This window comes from Mesoplodon densirostris, chromosome 7 (genome assembly GCF_025265405.1).
Source record: "Mesoplodon densirostris isolate mMesDen1 chromosome 7, mMesDen1 primary haplotype, whole genome shotgun sequence".
In the NCBI taxonomy this organism is placed as follows: Eukaryota; Metazoa; Chordata; class Mammalia; order Artiodactyla; family Ziphiidae; genus Mesoplodon; species Mesoplodon densirostris.
Genome location: NC_082667.1, coordinates 89226003 through 89245820, shown reverse-complemented (window position 1 = coordinate 89245820; position 19818 = coordinate 89226003). Strand labels below are relative to the sequence as shown.

The following is a 19818-nucleotide window of genomic DNA, read 5'->3' as shown; positions in this document are numbered from 1 at the left end:
GTATAACACACAGTGTTATGTAATTTCTTCTTGTTTTTCTTGAGTAAATTCATATCCTTAAGCAACTCACTGTAAACAATAGTTACTTACTTGCTTAAATTACTCTTATCTTCTATTATCACCTGAACTGTGTCCTGCTCAAGTTAATATGTGGAAGTCTTAACCCCCAATACCTCGTAATTGACTGTATTTGGAGATAAGGCCCTTAAATAGGTAACTGAGGTCAAATGAGGTCAAATGGGTGGGCTCTAATTCAATATGACTGGTGTCCTTATAAAAAGAAAATATTAGGACACAGACATGCACAGAGAGAAGACCATGTGAAGACAAAAGGAAAACATGGCACCTACAAACCAAGAAGAGGTACCTCAGAAGAAATCAATCCTGTTGACACCTTATCTCAGATTTCTAGCCTCTACACCCGTGAGTGAGTAAATTTCTGTTGTTTAACCTCCTCAGTCTCTGGTACTTTGTCATGGCAGCTCTAGGAAACTAATACAACTTTTTATGGCCTCCTTGTCTCAAGTTGAAAGTTCAATATTTGGCATCATAGCTAAGAAACAAAAATATCATCTACATTCCTTGTTGTAGTCTTTCTTCCCCATTCTCATCGCTAGTAATTTCCATATTTGGGTCTGTTTTCTGTATCTTGTAAACAGAGCGTTACGCTCATTTCTTGTCTTACTGCTAATATACAGTAAATGTGCAGATACCGAATAGATTTGGGAGAAGTGCAACATATAGTTGGTACATGTGTGATATGTGTGTATTCATATAATTTATACTTTTTCTCTATTTTCATCCTTTGGTGTGAGCTAAGATTCTCTGCTTTTGTGACTAGCGCTCCTGAATACTAATCCCTGAATTTAATTCACCAAAAATTGTCAAAAATAATAATAATATGGGGAAGGAGAGAGTGATAGAGGGAGAAGAACAAACAATCAGGCAAGGGCAGTACTGTGAATTATTAGGGTCTTATTAATAAGATTATGTTAGTCTAGAGGAAATGACCGTAAGTACCATCAGTGAGCCCAGTTGGTCTTTACTGACTGCTAGACACATCCCTGAGTTCTGTTCTTAGTCTCCAACTGTATGATGACTACTGTCTGGAAGTATTATCTGAACAACTAAAGTCACTTAATGGAAAAGGAATATGTCTTTAGAGAAGCAACAGTAATTTTTCTATCTGATTAAAAAGCAATGTTGACTGTCTGGAAACCTCAGTCATATTTGTAAGCAGAAAAGCATTGGCTATTAAAAGTGGATGATGTAAAGAGATGAGCAGAAACTTTGGCGATAGGTATACCTGGATTTAATTCTCACTTCTACCACTTGGCAGCTGGATAGCCTTAGGCAAGTTTCATACCTCCCTGAAATTCACTTAATTCAGTCTGTAAAATGGCATAATAACTTATTATAGCATCCTTTTAGGAATTTTAAATCAGTTGTTGAAATAAAAGTACACACTATATAGACAAGTATGGATTCCTCAATAGGTGTTTGACCTTTCATTTCTCCAGTATCCCACCCCCATGAAATAAAGAAAAATACTTTTTAAAATTTATGAATATTTCATTGTTCTAAAGTTAAAGCCATAAAAATAAAAATAATCAAATGGCCTACTATCATACCATTAGAAGAACAAAAAAATAGGTGTTCATGAGAGTTCCAAATTAGAATACAAGTTGTCATTAGGCACCTGTTTATGTATGCTATTCTGCTCTTTACAATAAATAATTAAATTTAAAAGACTTATTTCCTCACTTTTAAGACTTTATTAGTTTACAAATTACATATCAACCTATGCTAAAGTTTATACTGACCCATGCTAATGAATTCAGTACAGAAAACAAAAAACACTGCACTCAAGCAAACTACATATATATGTGTATATATATATATATATATATATATATATACATATTACTTAAATGCATTTATATCCTAGCGTGTCTCATAAAGCATTGTGGTAACTCACCGGAATACAGACAATCAAATATAATGGCAAAAGCACTTAATATAAACAGGGCCAAGGAAACATAGACAGAAGATGAAGAAAAGATGAGGGAAATGTGAACAGGAGGAAGTGTAGTTAATCGAGTTGTATGTTTTGACCTTAAGATTCTCTGTGTGGGGACTTCCCTGGTGGCACAGTGGTTGGGAATCCGCCTGCCACTGCAGGGGACATGGGTTCGAGCCCTAGTCCGGGAAGATCCCACATGCCGCGGAGCAACTAAGCCTGTGTGCCACAACTACTGAGCCTGTGCTCTACGGCCCATGAGCCACAACTACTGAAGCCTGTGTGGCACAACTACTGAAACCCCAGCGCCTAGAGCCCGTGCTCCGCAACAAGAGAAGCCACAGCAATGAGGAGCCCGCACACCACAACGAAGAGTAGCCCCCGCTCGCCCCAACTAGAGACAGCCTTTGTGCAGCAACAAAGACCCAACACGGCCAAAAATAAATAATAAATAAATTTATTTTTTTAAAAAAGATTCTCTGTGGATAAAACAACATGTAAATAATTGGTTACAAAGCCACATTATTTGAAGGTGCCAGACTGCACATTAACAGTCTGACACAAAAGGACAGCACAGGAAAACTATTCAAAGGTAAAGATTTTTAAATCTTTGCAGTTTGATCCTTTTAGAGCAAGTATAATGAGCTCGACACACATTTCAACACTCAACATTTTAATCACATGTTCAAAGTATGTCTCAGAGTCATTGGAAATAGCTGTTGTCTCTGTCCCTGATATCCAAAACTGATCTGTGATGTGTAAAACTCAGGAGGTATTGATATCCACTTTTTGGCATCTGAACAGGAAGCAAAGTTGTTTTGCAGTGATAATAAAGAATGAAGTAAATGCAAAAGGTTACAAAAGACAAAGTACTGAGGGAATGTATTAACAAAACGAGTCAAACTAAATTCTGGTGAAGTGGGGCCTATGATTGTACACACTCCATGGAAATACCCCAGCCTAAATACTGGCATAGGAGGAAGGGTACTGCGAAGCCCATCACAGTATAATCCTTTAAAATGTCCCTTTCAAGGTTGGCTCCACTCAACACTGAGTATAGGAAATCTTCCCATCAGGCAGAAACACTGGCTGCCCAATGATTGACCAAGAAATTAACACACTAATGAATAAATGATGCTAATTTATTTCTATCCCTGACAACGGGAAACAGCACACACTCTGGGTCAATGGTATGTCCTCTTTTCCACTTTTCTAAATGGTAAATTATGTTTTTCCCTTCATTGCTTTATATCATGTGTGGCAGGCATGATGGGAAATGGCTATCAACGGTTCTGTTATTGATTTCTACCTTCATTTCATTGTGGCTAAACAAGATACTTTGTATGATTTCAATTTCTTAAAAATGTATTGGTACTTGTATTGTGGCCTAACATATGGTCTTTCCCAGAGAGTGTTCCATGTGTACTTGAGAAAAATGTGTATTCTGCTGTTGTTGAGTGGAGTGATCTATATACGGCTGTTAGGTTTAGTTGGTGAAATGTGTCATTCAGTCCCCCTACCTCTCTACTGATCTTCTGTCTAGATGTGTTTTCCAATATTGAAAGCAAGGTATTGATCTCCAACTATTATTTTAGAACTATCTATTTCTTCCTTCAATTCTGTCAATGTTTGCTTCACATATTTGGGGGTTGTTTGGTACATATATGTTTATAGTTGTTATATCTTCTTGATAGATTGGACTTGTTATCAACATATAGTGGCCTCCTTTTCCTCTTGTGATAGTTTTTGATTTAAAGTTTATTTTGTGTGATAGTAACATAGCCATCCCAGATCTATCTTCCTTCCTTCCTTCCTTCCTTCCTTCCTTCCTTTCTTTTTCTGTCTCTCTTTCCTTCTTTTTTGTTACTATTTGCATGGGATATTTTATTCTATGCTTTAACTTTCAAGCAACTTGTGTCTTTTGAAATCAAGTGAGTTTTTTGTGGACAGCATATACTTGGGTTATGGTTGTTTTTAAAGTCCATTCTGCCAATGTTTATCTTTTTATTGGAGAGCTTAATCCACTTACTTTTTCAAAACTTACTGATGAGGAAGAACTTAATTCTGTCTGTTTCCTGCTTGTTTTCTGTATGTCTTATGCATTTTTTGCCCCTGATTTACTCCATTACTGACTTCTGTGCTTAGCCGATTTTCTTGTGGTGAACTCTTGATTCCCTTTTCATTTCTTTTTGCATATAGTCTATTGATATTTTCTTTGTGGTTCTCAAGAAGATTACATTTACCATTCTAAAGTTAAAACAATATAATTTCAATTGAAACCAACTTCAGTAGCACACAGAAACTCTGTTCCTCTACAGTTCCATTCCTCCTCTTTACATTATTGTTGTCACAAATTACACCTTTATACTTTGTGAGCCCAAAAACATGGATTTATGATTATTTTATGCATTTGTTTTTTCAATCATGTAAGAAATAAAAAGTAGAGTTACAAGCCAATAACACAATACTGGCTTTAGTATTTGCCCATGTATTTATCTTTACTGGAGATTTCTATTTCTTTCTACAGCTTCGAGTTGCTGTCTAGTGTCCTTTCATTTCAACCTGAAGGTTCAATTTAACATTTCTCCTAGGGCAGTGGTAGGAAGTTGTCAAACAAACGCCCTCAGCCTTTGTTCATCTGGGAATGCGTTAATTTCTCCCTATGTATTGAAACCAGTTTGGCCAAATATAGAATTCTTGGTGGACAATTTTTTTTCTTTCAGCACTTTAAATATGTCTGGCCTCTTGCTTCCGTGGTTTCATATAGGAAATTAGCTCTAATCTTTTTTTTTTTTTTTTTTTTTTTTTTTTTTTGCGGTACGCGGGGCTCTCACTGTTGTGGCCTCTCCCGTTGCGGAGCACAGGCTCTGGACACACAGGCTCAGCGACCATGGCTCACAGGCCTAGCCGCTCTGCAGCATGTGGGATCTTCCGGGACCGGGGCACGAACCCGTGTCCCCTGCATCAGCAGGTGGACTCTCAACCACTGCGCCACCAGGGAAGCCCAGCTCTAATCTTTTTGAGGATCCCTGCTTTGTAACAAATTTCTTTTTTCTTTCTCCTTTGGGAGAAAAGATTCTTTCTGTGTCCTTTGGCTTCTGAGAGTTTGATTATACTGTTTTTTGCTGTGGGATTCTTTGAGTTTCTCTTACTCCTGAAATCAGCCAAAGATTTATAGCAACCAAACACATACTGAACCAGGGAAGAGGCAATTTGAAAAAGGCAGGAAAGCTTTGTGGCATTATTAGTTGCCCTTGCCCCATCCACTGTTAGTGTAGTGATGGTCTTAAAGTGGTGGAGTCTTAATGCAGTGATAGTCTTAAAGTAGCAGCAGACCATTCCTAGTATGGGACCCTCAATCCTGCTTCAGGAGGGAGCAGAAGAGACCGTACTCTCAGATTATTATGTGTATCTGTTCTAACCTGTCTGGGAGCTACCTGAAGGACTGACACAAGATGCTTATCTCTGTCTTAGCTAACTTGGAACACAGTCCTGAAAAGCAGCGGCCATTGCTCAAAAAAAGTGCAAGGTGAACTAACAAAGCACAGATGGCTGGGGCAGAAGACTGTGCATTGAAATACAATAGACCACAGAAGAGGCAGGAGCCAAAGTTGGGGGAGATTCTTTGGGAAATTAGAACCTACAAAAGTACACATGTGTCCAGAGAAATTAAGAAAGCCACATGCATACTCAAGATACGATGCATGTTCTGAAAACACCAGAGGAGTCTCTAAGCTTTGACAATGGGCTGAGCCCTGAACTCAATGCAGGTCAGCTAAATGATGAAGGAGTGATCCAGCAATCTGCACAATGGGCAGAGGTGTGTGGTTTTGAGTGTGCATGTGGATGTGCTTGTGTATATTTATTTTTGTTTGTTTTAGGTGCAGGAATTCAAGGAAATCTCTGTCAAAACATTAGCTAAACATGAACTAAAGGAACAGAGACTTCAGTGCATACATACGATAAGGAAAACAGTCATTGCAAAAATAGTTTGGAAAGGTCCCTAAACAAACAGACTACTACAGCCTTCAACAATCAAAAGCCCAGGAAACCCTGGGAAAGTGGGAGAATCTGATTTCCATAGATACCACATTATAATATTTGAAAGACAAATTTTCAACCAAAAAAATCACAAGGTATACAAAGACATGGAAAAGTATGGTCCATTTAAGAAAACAAATTAATTGATGAAACCATCCCTAAGGAAGCCCAGACATTTCTCCATTGCATATTCTTGCCTCCTTTGTCATACATTCATTTACCATAGTGCATGGGTTTCTTTCTGGGCTCTCTAGTCTGTTCCAGTGATCGATGTTTTTGTGCCAGTACCATACTGTTTTGATTACTATAGGTTTGTAGCACAGTCTGAAGCCAGGGAGCATGATTCCTCCAGTTGTGTTCTTCTTTCTCAAGACTGTTTTAACTATTCAGGATCTTTTGTGTTTCCATACAAAGTTTAAAATTATTTGTTCTAGGTCTGTGGAAAATGCCCTTGATATGTTGATACAGACTGCATTGAATCCGTAGATTTCCTTGGGTATGATGGTCATTTTAACAATATTAATTCTTCCAATCCATGACCATGGTATATCTTTCCAGCTGTTTGTGTCATCTTTAATTTCTTGTATCAGTGTCGTATACTTCCCTGGGTACAGGTCTTTTACCTCCTTAGGCAGATTTATTCTTATGTATTTTATTCTTTTTTACGTGATTGCAAATGGGATTGTTTCCTTAATTTCTCTTTCTGATAGTTCACTGTTAGTGTATAGAAATACAGTAGATTTCTATATATAAATTTTGTATCCTGCAAATTTACCAAGTTCATTTTTGAGCTCTAATAATTTTTTGATGGTGTCTTTCAGATTTTCTATGTATCATGCCATCTGCAAACAGTGACAGTTTTACTTTTTCCTTTCCATCTTGGAGTCCTTTTATTTATTTACTTTTCTTTTCTGATTGCTGTGGCTAGGACTTCCAAAACTACCTTCAGTAAAAGTGGTGAGAGTGGGCATCCTTGTCTTCTTCCTGATCTTAGGGGAAATGCTTTCAGCTTTTCACCGTTGAGTATGTTAGCTATGAGCTTGTCATATATGGCCTTTATTATGTTGAGGTATGTTCCCTCTATGCCCACTTTCTGGAGAGTTTTTACCATGAATGGATATTGAATTTTTTTCAAAAGCTTTTTCTTCATCTATTGAGATGATCATATGGTTTTTAGTCTTCAATTTGTTACTGTGATGATAAGAGACCTAAGATAGCTACAGAGGCTAAGTGACCTTTCCCTCCCTGAATGGGTAGGTATCCTTGTTCTGCCTTCTAATTGAGTTAGTATCTGAGTAAAGAACTGCCAGGTGTCATTTAGTTCACAATACACTGCTGAGGCAATATAGAAATGAATTTGCCTAAATCATTTGGCTTTTCTAAATTATAGTAAATGAATATACTGAATGAATACTTCAACTTAAGGAAATGTTCTTAAAAATATATTAATGTAGGCACTTCAGCGGAGAATTGAAAACAAAACAAATAATTCAGGTAAAATTAAAGTACACTCAGTTGTATCCAGTTTCCTCTTGTAAATCTCTCTTTTTCATTTGAGTGGACAGTCACTGGAGAATATCTGTCTTGGGGCTAAGGAAATCTAAGCCTTCTTGGCCACACTGTATTCTCTTATGTCGTTTAATAAAGACACCAGTTGGCTTGCTGAAAAAATAGTGGGAAAAATCAATCCCTCACATCCAAAGAGCAGCTCTTGAAAATATGTGGATTGTTGTAGTCATTTTGCTCTTCTGGCCTCAGAAGTTCTAATCTTAACCTTAGCCCCTCATGCAGAGAGACTTTTTAAACCAATTCGCACATTACTCATTATGTGACTGTTGAATAAGAGAAACCCAGCTCTTTTCCGGTGCTTTCAACCAGTTATCTTCTTCAAAAATTTGTTTGGATTGTTATACCTTAATCTTGCCTGGCAAGGGACTTATGGGAAGGTTCTTATTGTTTGAAAGTTTGGTGCCAGTATCTGCAAAGAAAGAAGAAAGTAAAGAAGGAAAGGTGTGTTTATCAAACATCCCAATAGTGAAGGTGTGTGAAAGCAACTTTGGAAAAAGTTAATCTGTCAGCGTTTAGCCATATTATTACATTTTATTTTATTCATTGAACATAAATAATTATCAGTGAATCCTTTCTAGATTTTCTAGTTTCCCAAAGTTCCCTGTATTCACATTCTAAGCTGAAAAATGGTATTTTAAGTCACTGCTCTCCACCTTATATTATTTATAATCACTCCTCATGACGTCTTCCTTCAAAGAAACGTGATCCTGAGAAGTGTCCTTTGTTTGTCTTTGTGGAATAAGTGATGGGGATGCATCCTGGAGACCTGTGAGATGTTTAAATTGTGGCCTAATGAAACTAGGATGGAGAGTTCTGGAAAGATCTGGAAAGATGGCTGGTAGAGTGTGGCCAGATGTGGGAGAACAGACACGTACAGAGAGGGGGAGAGGAAATTTTCAGAGGGAGAAAATTAAACAAAGAATTCAATAAGTTTTGTTGTGTGGTGTGGGATGCAAGCCTTTCTCTCCCCCTTTCCTTCACAATCTCTTTGTTAAAGACTGTGTTTTTCATTAGTTTTACTAAGATAGGATTTGCCGTTTTGTTTGGATACTGAGAATGGACCCATGGAAACAGTTACATTTGGGTTATCTCTGACTATCTTTAATGAAGAACATAAATATTGGCCACACTATCTATGCACATGCTATCACCATGCCTTTTTTGTTCTCTGTTCATATATCTAAGTCCTCTTCTTTGAGGTCAATCTCAAATCTCATCTGAAATGTACATTTATTGATAAATTCAACCCATAATGAACTGTCCCTTCTTTGTCCTCCTTAGGCTCTGATTATCTATAAAAACTCATTTTTGAACTTAGAAACTGTCCAATATGATATATTAGTTATTTCATCAGCATCTGTTATATCCTCAACACAGTTATAAGCTTTTGTGGGGCTGGGATCATACATTCTGTAATTTTTCTCAGTACTTAAACTTACTTTGATAGAAAGCGTATTCATTCATCTAAACATCATTTATTGAGTGTTAATTAAATGCCTCAACTCAGTAAATATTGTTTGAATGAATGCATGCATGAATGAGGGAGTATGCAATAGGTAGCCTAATGTACCGCCCAACGTGAAAAAAACAAAAACATAAACACAAAAGCAAGCCAAAAAGTGGCCCAGGACTTTCTGTAAAATATCCTGCTTTTGTTGGATGAGGCCATGAAAATCAAGATGCTCCTGAAACGTCTTAAGAGCTGACCAAGGATAGTAAACAATTGAAATTCTCTCAGGCTTATTCAACCCTATCACTGGACACATTTATACCTCTCAGGAATGTTATTAAAAGAAGAGATTAATAAAGCTTTTATAGATGAGTTGATAAATCTCTAAATATTTAAATCTTCATTTCCTCCTAGGTTTCTCTATTTTGGGTTTCAAAAGATTTCAAGAAACCACAGGATAATTAAAAAATTAGACATTAACTTTCTTACTTTCATGTTTTTTGATGGTAAACACATTTTATTTTCTCCATAGTGCTGCCCAATTTCCACCAGTACAGTTCTTAAGTGAATTTTGCTCTGGATGGTGGGATATATAAGATGTAAATGAATTGTTTGTATATGTTTTAGAATTCTTCAAAAGGGCCTGGCCATGGAAATGCATTGAATATTGCTTAAATAAGTAAAGTAACTTCCTCAGAATTATTATTCTATTCTGGTTAGGATACTCCCTGCCCTGGTTTGTTAAAATTTCCCTCTAGAGTGGTTTTAATTTTGTTTCTGGTAGGGTCCTAGGATTTATTGCCACACCCATCCTGCATCTGTTTTTCTTTGAATTACTCTCCTTGCAGTTTCTGATTCCTACAGGGCCTTCCAGGTTAGTGACAAGCTGGCCATCACAACTCTGGGAAGGACAGGCCTACTTTTCAGAGGTGTTGATGTTTTCTGTACCTGAAGGTTTTCAAGAGATATCAATCTTCCTCACCACCTCCCTTGGCCCTCTTAATGGACTAAGCATTTCCTCATGAAATTTCTGTAGGATATCTGTACTAACTTCTCAATATTGTTCCATCCTGAGTCTAAATTCCTGGCCTCAGGGTAATGTTAGCTTTCTAGCTCCAGCCCCTATTTACATAAGGCCTATACTAAGGAACGGAACCCATAGACATCAGTCTGCTCTTATTTCTCTGGATTTAATTTCTCTGTTACTTTCTGAAACATGCAGGTGTTCTTTTCTTTCTTTTAATCTCAGCTATGTGCTTTTAACTTTTTCAAAATTGACCCAGAATTTACATGTGTCTCCAGTAAGAGTACATTAAATTGAGCTTAGTCTGCTCTTCTACTGGCATATTTGAGATCCAAATAATTTGCTACTTAACTGGATTCAGTTACCTGTATATTTCAGGCACCTAAAACTCAACATGTTCCAAATTTGCCCCTTTATTGTTAGTAATTTTCTTGGGAATCTGGATAACATTAGATGTAATAAAGTTAGTGAGTGGCCCAGGATTGCCTGAAATTTTGTTTGTCAGAGTGGCCAGGGAAAGTTAAGCAAATAAGAAAACCAAATGAAAAACAGAATCACATTATTATGGCTGAGACAAGATTCCATGCAGAGCTCTCTGTAGAACTGGTTTGGGTCATAACTTATGCCAGAGCTCTAGGTGGTGTTGACACCATCTCATGCCAAGCTCTCAGTTCTGGGCTAACGTCATCTCTGGTCCACTCTATGGAGTGGAAACTTTGGAGGAATGGCCAATGTGTTCTGCGGTGTAGGAAGAGGGAAATTGTGAACGTTCCTTTCTAAATTGTGGAGGAACTAATCTCTGTAAATGTGCCTTGAACTATGGTGTTTAATTTGACCAGTCAGATCAATGACTTTCCCCTTGAATGAAATGCTGCTACGTATATGAGCAGGAAAATAAAACTGGTATAAGGAATAGATAGCTAGTGGGAAGCAGCCGCATAGCACAGGGAGATGAGCTCTGTGCTTTGTGACCACCTAGAGGGGTGAGATAGGGAGGGTGGGAGGGAGGGAGATGCAAGAGGGAAGAGATATGGGGACATATGTATATGTATAACTGATTTACTTTGTTATAAAGCAGAAACTAACACACCATTGTAAAGCAATTATACTCCAATAAAGATGTTAAAAAAAAAACTAGTATAAGGAGATGGAGAGACTGGGAGTCTTATTTTCCCAGCAATGAACTTTTCCTCGACCATGACCTTCCCTTTGAGTCTCCTAGACCTTGGGGATGATCGCAACCCCTTGGGTTGGGTGATGGCAACCCCATCTTCACTAGAACCTCTATAGTTAACTTTGATTTTTCCCACTCCGTCTATCCATCCCATGTATGCAGTCAGACATTTGATCTTGGACTTTTACTGACAAAATATCCTTGAATATAACCATTTCTTTTCACTCCCACTGCTACTGCTTTTGTCACTGCCTTAACTAGGGCTTCATCTTTAAGTCCTTTATATAAATATATAAATAAAATATACAAATAAATAAAATATAATATTAATTCTGATGATTTTAAAGTCTTTTCTTGATAAAGACTTTTCCTGATAAAGATACACAATATCTTATATAACTATTTTTGTATTATCTGTTCCTTTCTTAGAATTTTAGTCATATGATTCTATCTCTTGGTATGTCTAGAACTTTTTGATTGAATGCTGACTATTTTATTTGGCTTTTTAAATTTTTCTCAGTGGAAATGTTGTTTTGCTTCCAAATATTTTACTCTACCTGGCAGTAGCAAATCTTCAAATTATAATTTTTTAAATGCTTTCAAATATCAATACTATAGGTGTCACAAAATCTAGAAAAATGACATTTGAAAATTAACTACTGCCAGATGTGTCTCTATAAAACTTTTTCCCCACTCTTGTAGCTATATATTCTTTAACTGCCTCCTCATATGACAGTTTATGTGTTTTAGAAATAAAATTTTAAGAAATAAACTTTGTAGTTTATAGACATAGATTTCTTTTAACATGGTTGATTAGAGTTTGCTTTTAGTTATTAATAGTTTAGAAAAGTTTATTTCAGCGTCACAATTTATTATTGATAATGTCACATTAATTTTCATTGTTAACTTTGAGAAAACCTCTATGGATTACTTCCTCATAAATATTTACTCTTATAAATGCATTACTGATTTCAGTACTGCTATAGGATTGTGCATTACAGGAATTCTGATAAAATACTCATTCACACCATTCCATTACACACATTATTGATGGGGTCTATTCTTTTATTTATTTATTTATTTATTTATTTTTGACTGTGTTGTGTCTTCGTTGCTGTGCGCAGGCTTTCTCTAGTTGCAGTGACTGGGGGATACTCTTTGTTGCGGTGTGCAGGCTTCTTATTGCGGTAGCTTCTCTTGTTGCAGAGCACGGGCTCTAGGCACGCAAGCTTCAGTAGTTGTGGCTCGCAGGCTCAGGAGTTGTGGCTCACGGGCTCTAGAGCGCAGGCTCCATCGTTGTGGCACACGGTCTTAGTTGCTCCGCGGCATGTGGGATCTTCCCAGACCAGGGCTCGAACCCATGTCCCCTGCATTGGTAGGTGGCTTTCTAACCACTGTGCCATCAGGGAAGCCCCTGGAGTATATTGTTTTTTTGTTTTTTTGTTTTTGCAGTATGCTGGACTCTCACTGTTGTGGCCTCTCCCCGTTGCGGGGCACAGGCTCCGGACATGCAGGATCAGTGGCCATGGCTCACGGGCCTAGCCGCTACGCGGCATTTGGGATCTTCCCGGAACGAGGCACGAACTCGTGTCCCCTGCATCGGCAGGCAGACTCTCAACCACTGCACCACCAGGGAAGCCCTGGAGTATATTCTTGACAGAAGGAAATGTCCGTTTTGACTAAGCATTGAAGAAAACTGAATCTTTGACTTATCTTTCACATGCCTGATGATTGAAATAATTTTCCACAGAATAACTTCTGGTTTTATACTTTTCAGTTCTTTTTTTCTTCTTCAAATGCACATGCTTTGAGAGCTGTGAAGTGCTAGACATGGCTATATTGTAAGGTGGTTTTTGTCCTTACGCTTCTGTGTCTTGTGCTAGTTAAGTCAGTAGAGTAGTCAGTAAGAGTACTGGAAGTTATTCCTGTAATGGGATATTATATAGTCAATTACATATGGTGGTGTCTGAAAATCACATAATAGCCTCACTTAAAACATCTCCTTAGCCAGGTTTCAAAAAAGCCTGTGACCAATCCAATATGATCCAACATAGCAGACTACGATAGAAGGAAAATTGGCAAAGAAATAGACGCTGGTCTTACCTGATGGAAGTTAAAATATCTCACTTTTGACAATTTTGCAAAAACCTATAATTACATGAACTAATTTCTAGGGTTCTTCGTAGGACCTAAAAAGGAGCCCATAGAGTTGTGGAACAGCAATAGAAGCTACTGTGATGAGAAGCCCCGGCACCACAACAAACAGTAGCCCCCGCTCACCACAACTAGAGAAAGCCTGCACGCAGCACTGAAGACCCAATGCAGCCAAAATAAAAATAAATAAATAAAAATAAATAAATTTATCTTTTAAAAAGTAATACTCAGGTTTGAGTCATGAGAAATTTGATGAGGAGAAATTAGCTAATGTTTTCAGAACTTTTAAAATATCAAACTCAGTCTCTAAGATTTTAGCATCATATACAACATCGGTTACTTATTAGTGGTTTGGGAAGGCCAATTTAAAATTTTCTCATCTTACTGTATTGAAATTCATGGCCCTAATGTTTTCCACGTTGACTATATGAATGATGAAGAAAAGTCAATCATGTATTTCATTTCCAACTGGACAGAAAACAATATTTTAAAAAGTGTTTGGACTACTGACTTTTGATTTCTTGTAAGGCAAATGGATAGGTAATTTTTATTCCCTGATTAGGAGAAAAATGGTGGAAGAGGGCAGGGTTAAGAATTAAGATTTCAAGAGCATGAGAGGTAGATGGCCAACCAGAGTTCCTAAGGTTCGGTGCCTGTAACCGTTGCCGCCGCTTAAGCCTGCCAAAGCAGTGGTATGGCTGCTGCGCTCGTGTTTGCTCCCTCTAGAAACATTCTTGCCAGTAGTGGCGGCAGCGGGACTCAATTACCCCCTTTTTTCACTCTCTCCAGAAGCTCCAGATGGCGTCTTCCGTGGGCAACGTGGCCGACAGCACAGAACCAACGAAACGTATGCTTTCCTTCCAAGGGTTAGCTGAGTTGGCACATCGAGAATATCAGGCAGGAGATTTTGAGACAGCTGAGAGACACTGCATGCAGCTCTGGAGACAAGAGCCAGGCAATACTGGTGTACTTTTATTACTTTCATCTCTACACTTCCAGTGTCGAAGGCTGGACAGATCTGCCCACTTTAGTACTCTGGCAATTAAACAGAACCCTCTTCTGGCAGAAGCCTATTCGAATTTGGGGAATGTGTACAAGGAAAGAGGACAGTTGCAGGAAGCAACTGAGCATTACCGGCATGCATTGCGTCTCAAACCAGATTTCATCGATGGTTATATTAACCTGGCAGCCGCATTGGTAGCAGCAGGCGACATGGAAGGGGCAGTACAAGCTTACGTCTCTGCTCTTCAGTACAATCCTTATTTGTACTGTGTTCGCAGTGACCTGGGGAACCTGCTCAAAGCCCTGGGTGGCTTAGAAGAAGCCAAGGCATGTTATTTGAAAGCAATTGAGACGCAACCGAACTTTGCAGTAGCTTGGAGTAATCTTGGCTGTGTTTTCAATGCGCAAGGGGAGATTTGGCTTGCAATTCATCACTTTGAAAAGGCTGTCACCCTTGACCCCAATTTTCTGGATGCTTATATCAATTTAGGAAATGTCTTCAATGAGGCACGGATTTTTGACAGAGCTGTGGCAGCTTACCTTCGTGCCCTAAGCTTGAGTCCAAATCATGCAGTGGTACATGGCAACCTGGCTTGTGTATACTATGAGCAAGGCCTGATGGATCTGGCAATAGACACCTACAGGCGAGCTATTGAATTGCAACCACATTTCCCTGATGCTTACTGCAACCTAGGAAACGCTCTCAAAGAGAAGGGCAGTGTTGCTGAAGCAGAAGATTGTTATCATACAGCTCTCCGGCTGTGTCCCACCCATGCAGACTCTCTGAATAACCTAGCCAATATCAAAGGAGAACAGGGAAACCGTGAAGAGGCAGTTCGCTTGTATCGTAAAGCATTAGAGCTCTGCCCAGACTTTGCTGATGCCCATTCAAATTTAGCAAGTGTATTGAAGCAGCAGGGAAAACTGCACGAAGCTCTGATGCATTATAAGGAGGCTATTCGAATCAGTCCTACCTTTGCTGATGCCTACTGTAATATGGGAAACACCCTACGGGAGATGCAGGATGTTCAGGGAGCCTTGCAGTGTTATACTCGTGCCGTTCAGATCAGCCCTGCATTTGCGGATGCCCACAGCAATCTGGCTTCCATTCACCACGATTCAGGGAATATTCCAGAAGCAATTGCTTCTTATCGCACTGTTCTGAAGCTTCAACCTGACTTTCCTGACGCTTATTGTAATTTGGCTCATTGCCTGCAAGTTGTCTGTGATTGGACAGACTATGATGAGCGAATGAAGAAGTTGGTCAGCATTGTGGCTGACCAGTTGGAGAAGAATAGGTTGCCTTCTGTGCAGCCTCATCATAGTATGCTCTATCCTCTTTCTCATGGCTTCAGGAAGGCTATTGCTGAGAGGCATGGGAACCTCTGCTTGACTAATATAGGTGTCCTTCATAAACCACCGTATGAACATCCAAAAGACTTGAAGCTCAGTGATGGTCGACTGCGTGTAGGATACGTGAGTTCTGACTTTGGGAATCATCCTACTTCTCATCTTATGCAGTCTATTCCAGGCATGCACAATCCTGATAAATTTGAGATATTCTGTTATGCCCTGAGCCCACATGATGGCACAAACTTCCGAGCGAAGGTGATGGCAGAAGCCAATCATTTCATTGATCTTTCTCAGATTCCATGCAATGGGAAAGCAGCTGATCGCATCCATCAAGATGGTATACACATCCTTGTAAATCTGAATGGTTATACCAGGGGTGCTCGAAATGAACTCTTTGCTCTCAGGCCAGCTCCTATTCAGGCAATGTGGCTGGGGTACCCTGGGACTAGTGGCGCATTTTTCATGGACTATATCATCACTGATCAGGAAACTTCACCTGCTGAAGTTGCTGAGCAGTATTCTGAGAAACTGGCTTATATGCCCCATACTTTCTTTATTGGTGATCATGCTAATATGTTCCCTCACCTGAAGAAAAAAGCCGTCATCGATTTTAAGTCCAATGGGCACATTTATGACAATCGGATTGTGCTGAATGGCATCGACCTCCAAGCGTTTCTTGATAGTCTATCAGATGTGCAAATAGTCAAGATGAAATGTCCTGATGGAGAAGACAACGCAGACAGCAGTAATACAACTCTTAATATGCCTGTCATTCCTATGAATACTGTTGCAGAAGCAGTTATTGAAATGATTAACAGAGGACAAATTCAGGTTACAATTAATGGATTCAGTATTAGCAATGGACTGGCAACTACCCTGATCAACACTAAGGCTGCCACTGGAGAGGAGGTTCCCCGTACCATTATTGTAACCACACGTTCTCAGTACGGGTTACCGGAAGATGCCATTGTGTACTGTAACTTTAATCAGTTGTACAAAATTGACCCATCTACTTTGCAGATGTGGGCAAATATTCTGAAGCGTGTTCCCAATAGTGTACTGTGGCTGTTGCGTTTTCCAGCAGCAGGAGAAGCTAATATTCAACAGTACGCACAAAATATGGGCCTTCCCCCGAACCGTATCATTTTTTCCCCTGTTGCTCCTAAAGAGGAACATGTTCGGAGAGGCCAGCTGGCTGATGTCTGCTTGGACACTCCACTCTGTAATGGACACACCACAGGGATGGACGTCCTTTGGGCAGGGACCCCCATGGTGACTCTGCCAGGAGAGACTCTTGCTTCCCGAGTTGCAGCTTCCCAGCTCACTTGTTTAGGCTGTCTTGAGCTGATTGCTAAAAATAGACAAGAATATGAAGAGATAGCTGTGAAACTGGGAACTGATGTAGAATACCTGAAGAAAATTCGTGGCAAAGTCTGGAAGCAGACAACATCTAGCCCTCTGTTCAACACCAAACAATACACGATGGAACTAGAGCGGCTCTATCTACAGATGTGGGAGCATTATGCAGCTGGCAACAAACCTGATCACATGATTAAGCCTGTTGAAGTCACTGAGTCGGCCTAAATAATGACTGTGTGCCCAGGAGAATTACCCCTGTAGCTGAGCCTCAGCCTTCTGGGGGAAAGGGAACTACTTTTTCAATATCATGTTGCAGATGGGTGACACACAATGATAAGAAATAGCACAGCCAGACTTGCTTCCTGCATGATCATGACAGGGAGAGACACAAGAGATGGGAAGCTGCTGTTCCACAAGGAGATTCCATCGAATTTTGCCGCAGCCAGGTGTCTGGAAGGTCTGGAAGGTAAGTCTGGAAGGTCTGATCTCCCTTGGTCTTCCAGGGGATGGATGGTTAGTGTGGAAGGGAGATAGAGATTGCCCAGCTGTTTTGTGATTATCATGGATGGATTGAGTCTTCTGAATTAATTTTTTTCTTTCTATTTTGGGTATTGGAGCTTTTAAAAGTGTTTGGTTTCAGGTATTTTTATTCATGTGAAGTGTATATGATTCTCTTGAGATCAAGTGTTAAGCTGAAATATTCCTTGTTTTAGTTTCTGAACTCTACAGATAAATGGGGACTTTGCTGGTGTAGTCTTTTTCTAGGTTTTATAAACCGCTTGAGCCTGTATCAGTCATTCTAGTGTCTGACATAACGTTTGGAACTCTCAGTGCTTTGTTGGTTCGTAGATGATGGCTTCAATTCTTTTTCTGGTCTGTTTCCTTCTTCCCTTCCCCCCACTTTAAAAATTCTCCTGTAACTTGGCTAACAAAAAACCAAGTCTGATTCAAAACCTCCCAGAGTGTTTCTCTTAAACACATCATCTGGTGCCAAATGAAGATTCTTAGGAGTGCTTATTAATTATGAAGGGCACAGTTGTGGTACTGTCACTGATGATAATAATAATGGATTTTTGGCCTAGAGTTTTGTCCTATTTCACCAGTGTTTTACTGTTGACTGCCCCTCTATGCTGCTTCCAAAAGTGATAGTGTGTGATAAGATGTTTACTTTCATTTCTAAAGTTTGTTTTTTTTTTAGGTGAGTCCTGTTCTTCCTTTTTCTTTTAGCAGAAATGAAATTCCAGGTAAGTATAAGTATTCAAATATTTGATCAGTAGTTCACAGTTATCTCCAGTACATTAAATAACTTTCATCAAAAAACATGTTATAGGTAAAAAGCTCTGAAGGACCAGCTATGTATATGATAATTATGTTTCAGGCCTTCTAGGGTATTATATATAACAACTTGTCTTCTGGTCGTGGTCTTGAAGTCTTTATGGATCCAGCCTCAGTAGTAGCGAACTGCACTGCTACTTGGTTTGGAGTACAAATTAGACTTTAACCCTCCTGGAGGTTGAGTTTTTGGTATTGAAAAACATAGGAATGAAATTATTGTATTTCAACAAAGGATCGAGGGCTTGAGGCTTAAACAAGCCAACATATGTGTGGGAAGCAGTCAGCCTTGAGAGCACCTTCGGACATGCCAGGCATGCCGCTGCTGCTCGAAGGGACTGTCCCTACTTGTTCCCCTCCTTGTTCCATTCCATGGGAGATAAATCACCAGGGCCCAGAAATCAGAAAGAAAGTAAAATGAGACAAGCAAAGCTGTCTCCCCCCTGCACATGCAGGTTATTTTGGATGATTCTGGGCTTATGGGTTTTCTCCCAGGGAAGTTAACCTTGAGCCGAGACAGTCATTAAATAATGTAAACCACCGTCTGGCAACCTTCCCTTTTCTAGTCTATATAATCTGCACCTGTAGCATAATAAAACTTACCTTGCAACCATCAGTTGTCTTGGTCCTTCTGACCCCATTCGTTGGTGCTACTTCAGTTCCTTACCCCGTCCCTTCTGACCCTGGGCAGTGAAATCCTCTTTCTGAGGCTGGTCCATGGCAAGTGGCGCCCAAACAGGGACCTGAAGCGTGAAGGCAATTAAAAGGAAAAGAAAGTGCAGGTAAGAGAACCCTTATGCAAAATATGTGTGGCCACGAGTAAAAGTGAAACTAATAGAGGCATAAGGCAACAGTCAGAAGTAAAAGAAGATGGGGCAAAAGGGCTCAAAGGAGCGTGAATTATTTGCTCAGGTTTTACTTTCCATGCTTATAGCTCGGGGTAATAAAGTTTCTACCTCACAGTTGACTGAATTTTGGCAGCATATCCATGATGTATCTCCCTGGTTTCCTGATGGCGGCTCTGTGACACAGAAATCTGGCAGAAAGTTGGAGAAGATTTAAAAAATTATTATGAGTCTCGAGGGCCTACTCATACTGCTGTTGTTACATTTAGTTTGTGGAATCTGATAAAAATATGTTTAGGTTCTTCTCATGATAGTGTTGATTTGAATGTAAAGTCAGAAAAACATAAGCCTCTGACAGAAGACAAGACTGTATTATCAGCTACTGTGTCGCCACTTCCTAAACCGAAAGAGCTAATTAATTTAAATATTTCAGATGAAGAGGAACATTTTGCCTTAACCGATGAGGCTTTTAAACATAAAAGAGAGAGAAAAAAA

General features: G+C 39.3%; 1 protein-coding gene across 1 annotated transcript; it reads left to right on the top strand.

Annotated features, from left to right (window-relative positions):
- The first annotated feature begins 14162 nt into the window (after window positions 1–14162).
- On the top strand, window positions 14163–17540 carry LOC132493366 (UDP-N-acetylglucosamine--peptide N-acetylglucosaminyltransferase 110 kDa subunit-like). The gene has a single exon (XM_060103814.1). The coding sequence runs from the start codon at window positions 14231–14233 to the stop codon at window positions 17369–17371; it is 3141 nt and encodes a 1046-aa protein (XP_059959797.1). The 5' UTR covers window positions 14163–14230; the 3' UTR covers window positions 17372–17540.
- Window positions 17541–19818: the final 2278 nt, after the last annotated feature.

What these genes read in the sequence shown, in the direction of transcription:
- LOC132493366 (XM_060103814.1), top strand. Translation starts at nt 14,231, where the DNA reads ATGGCGTCTTCCGTGGGCAACGTGGCCGACAGCACAGAACCAACGAAA.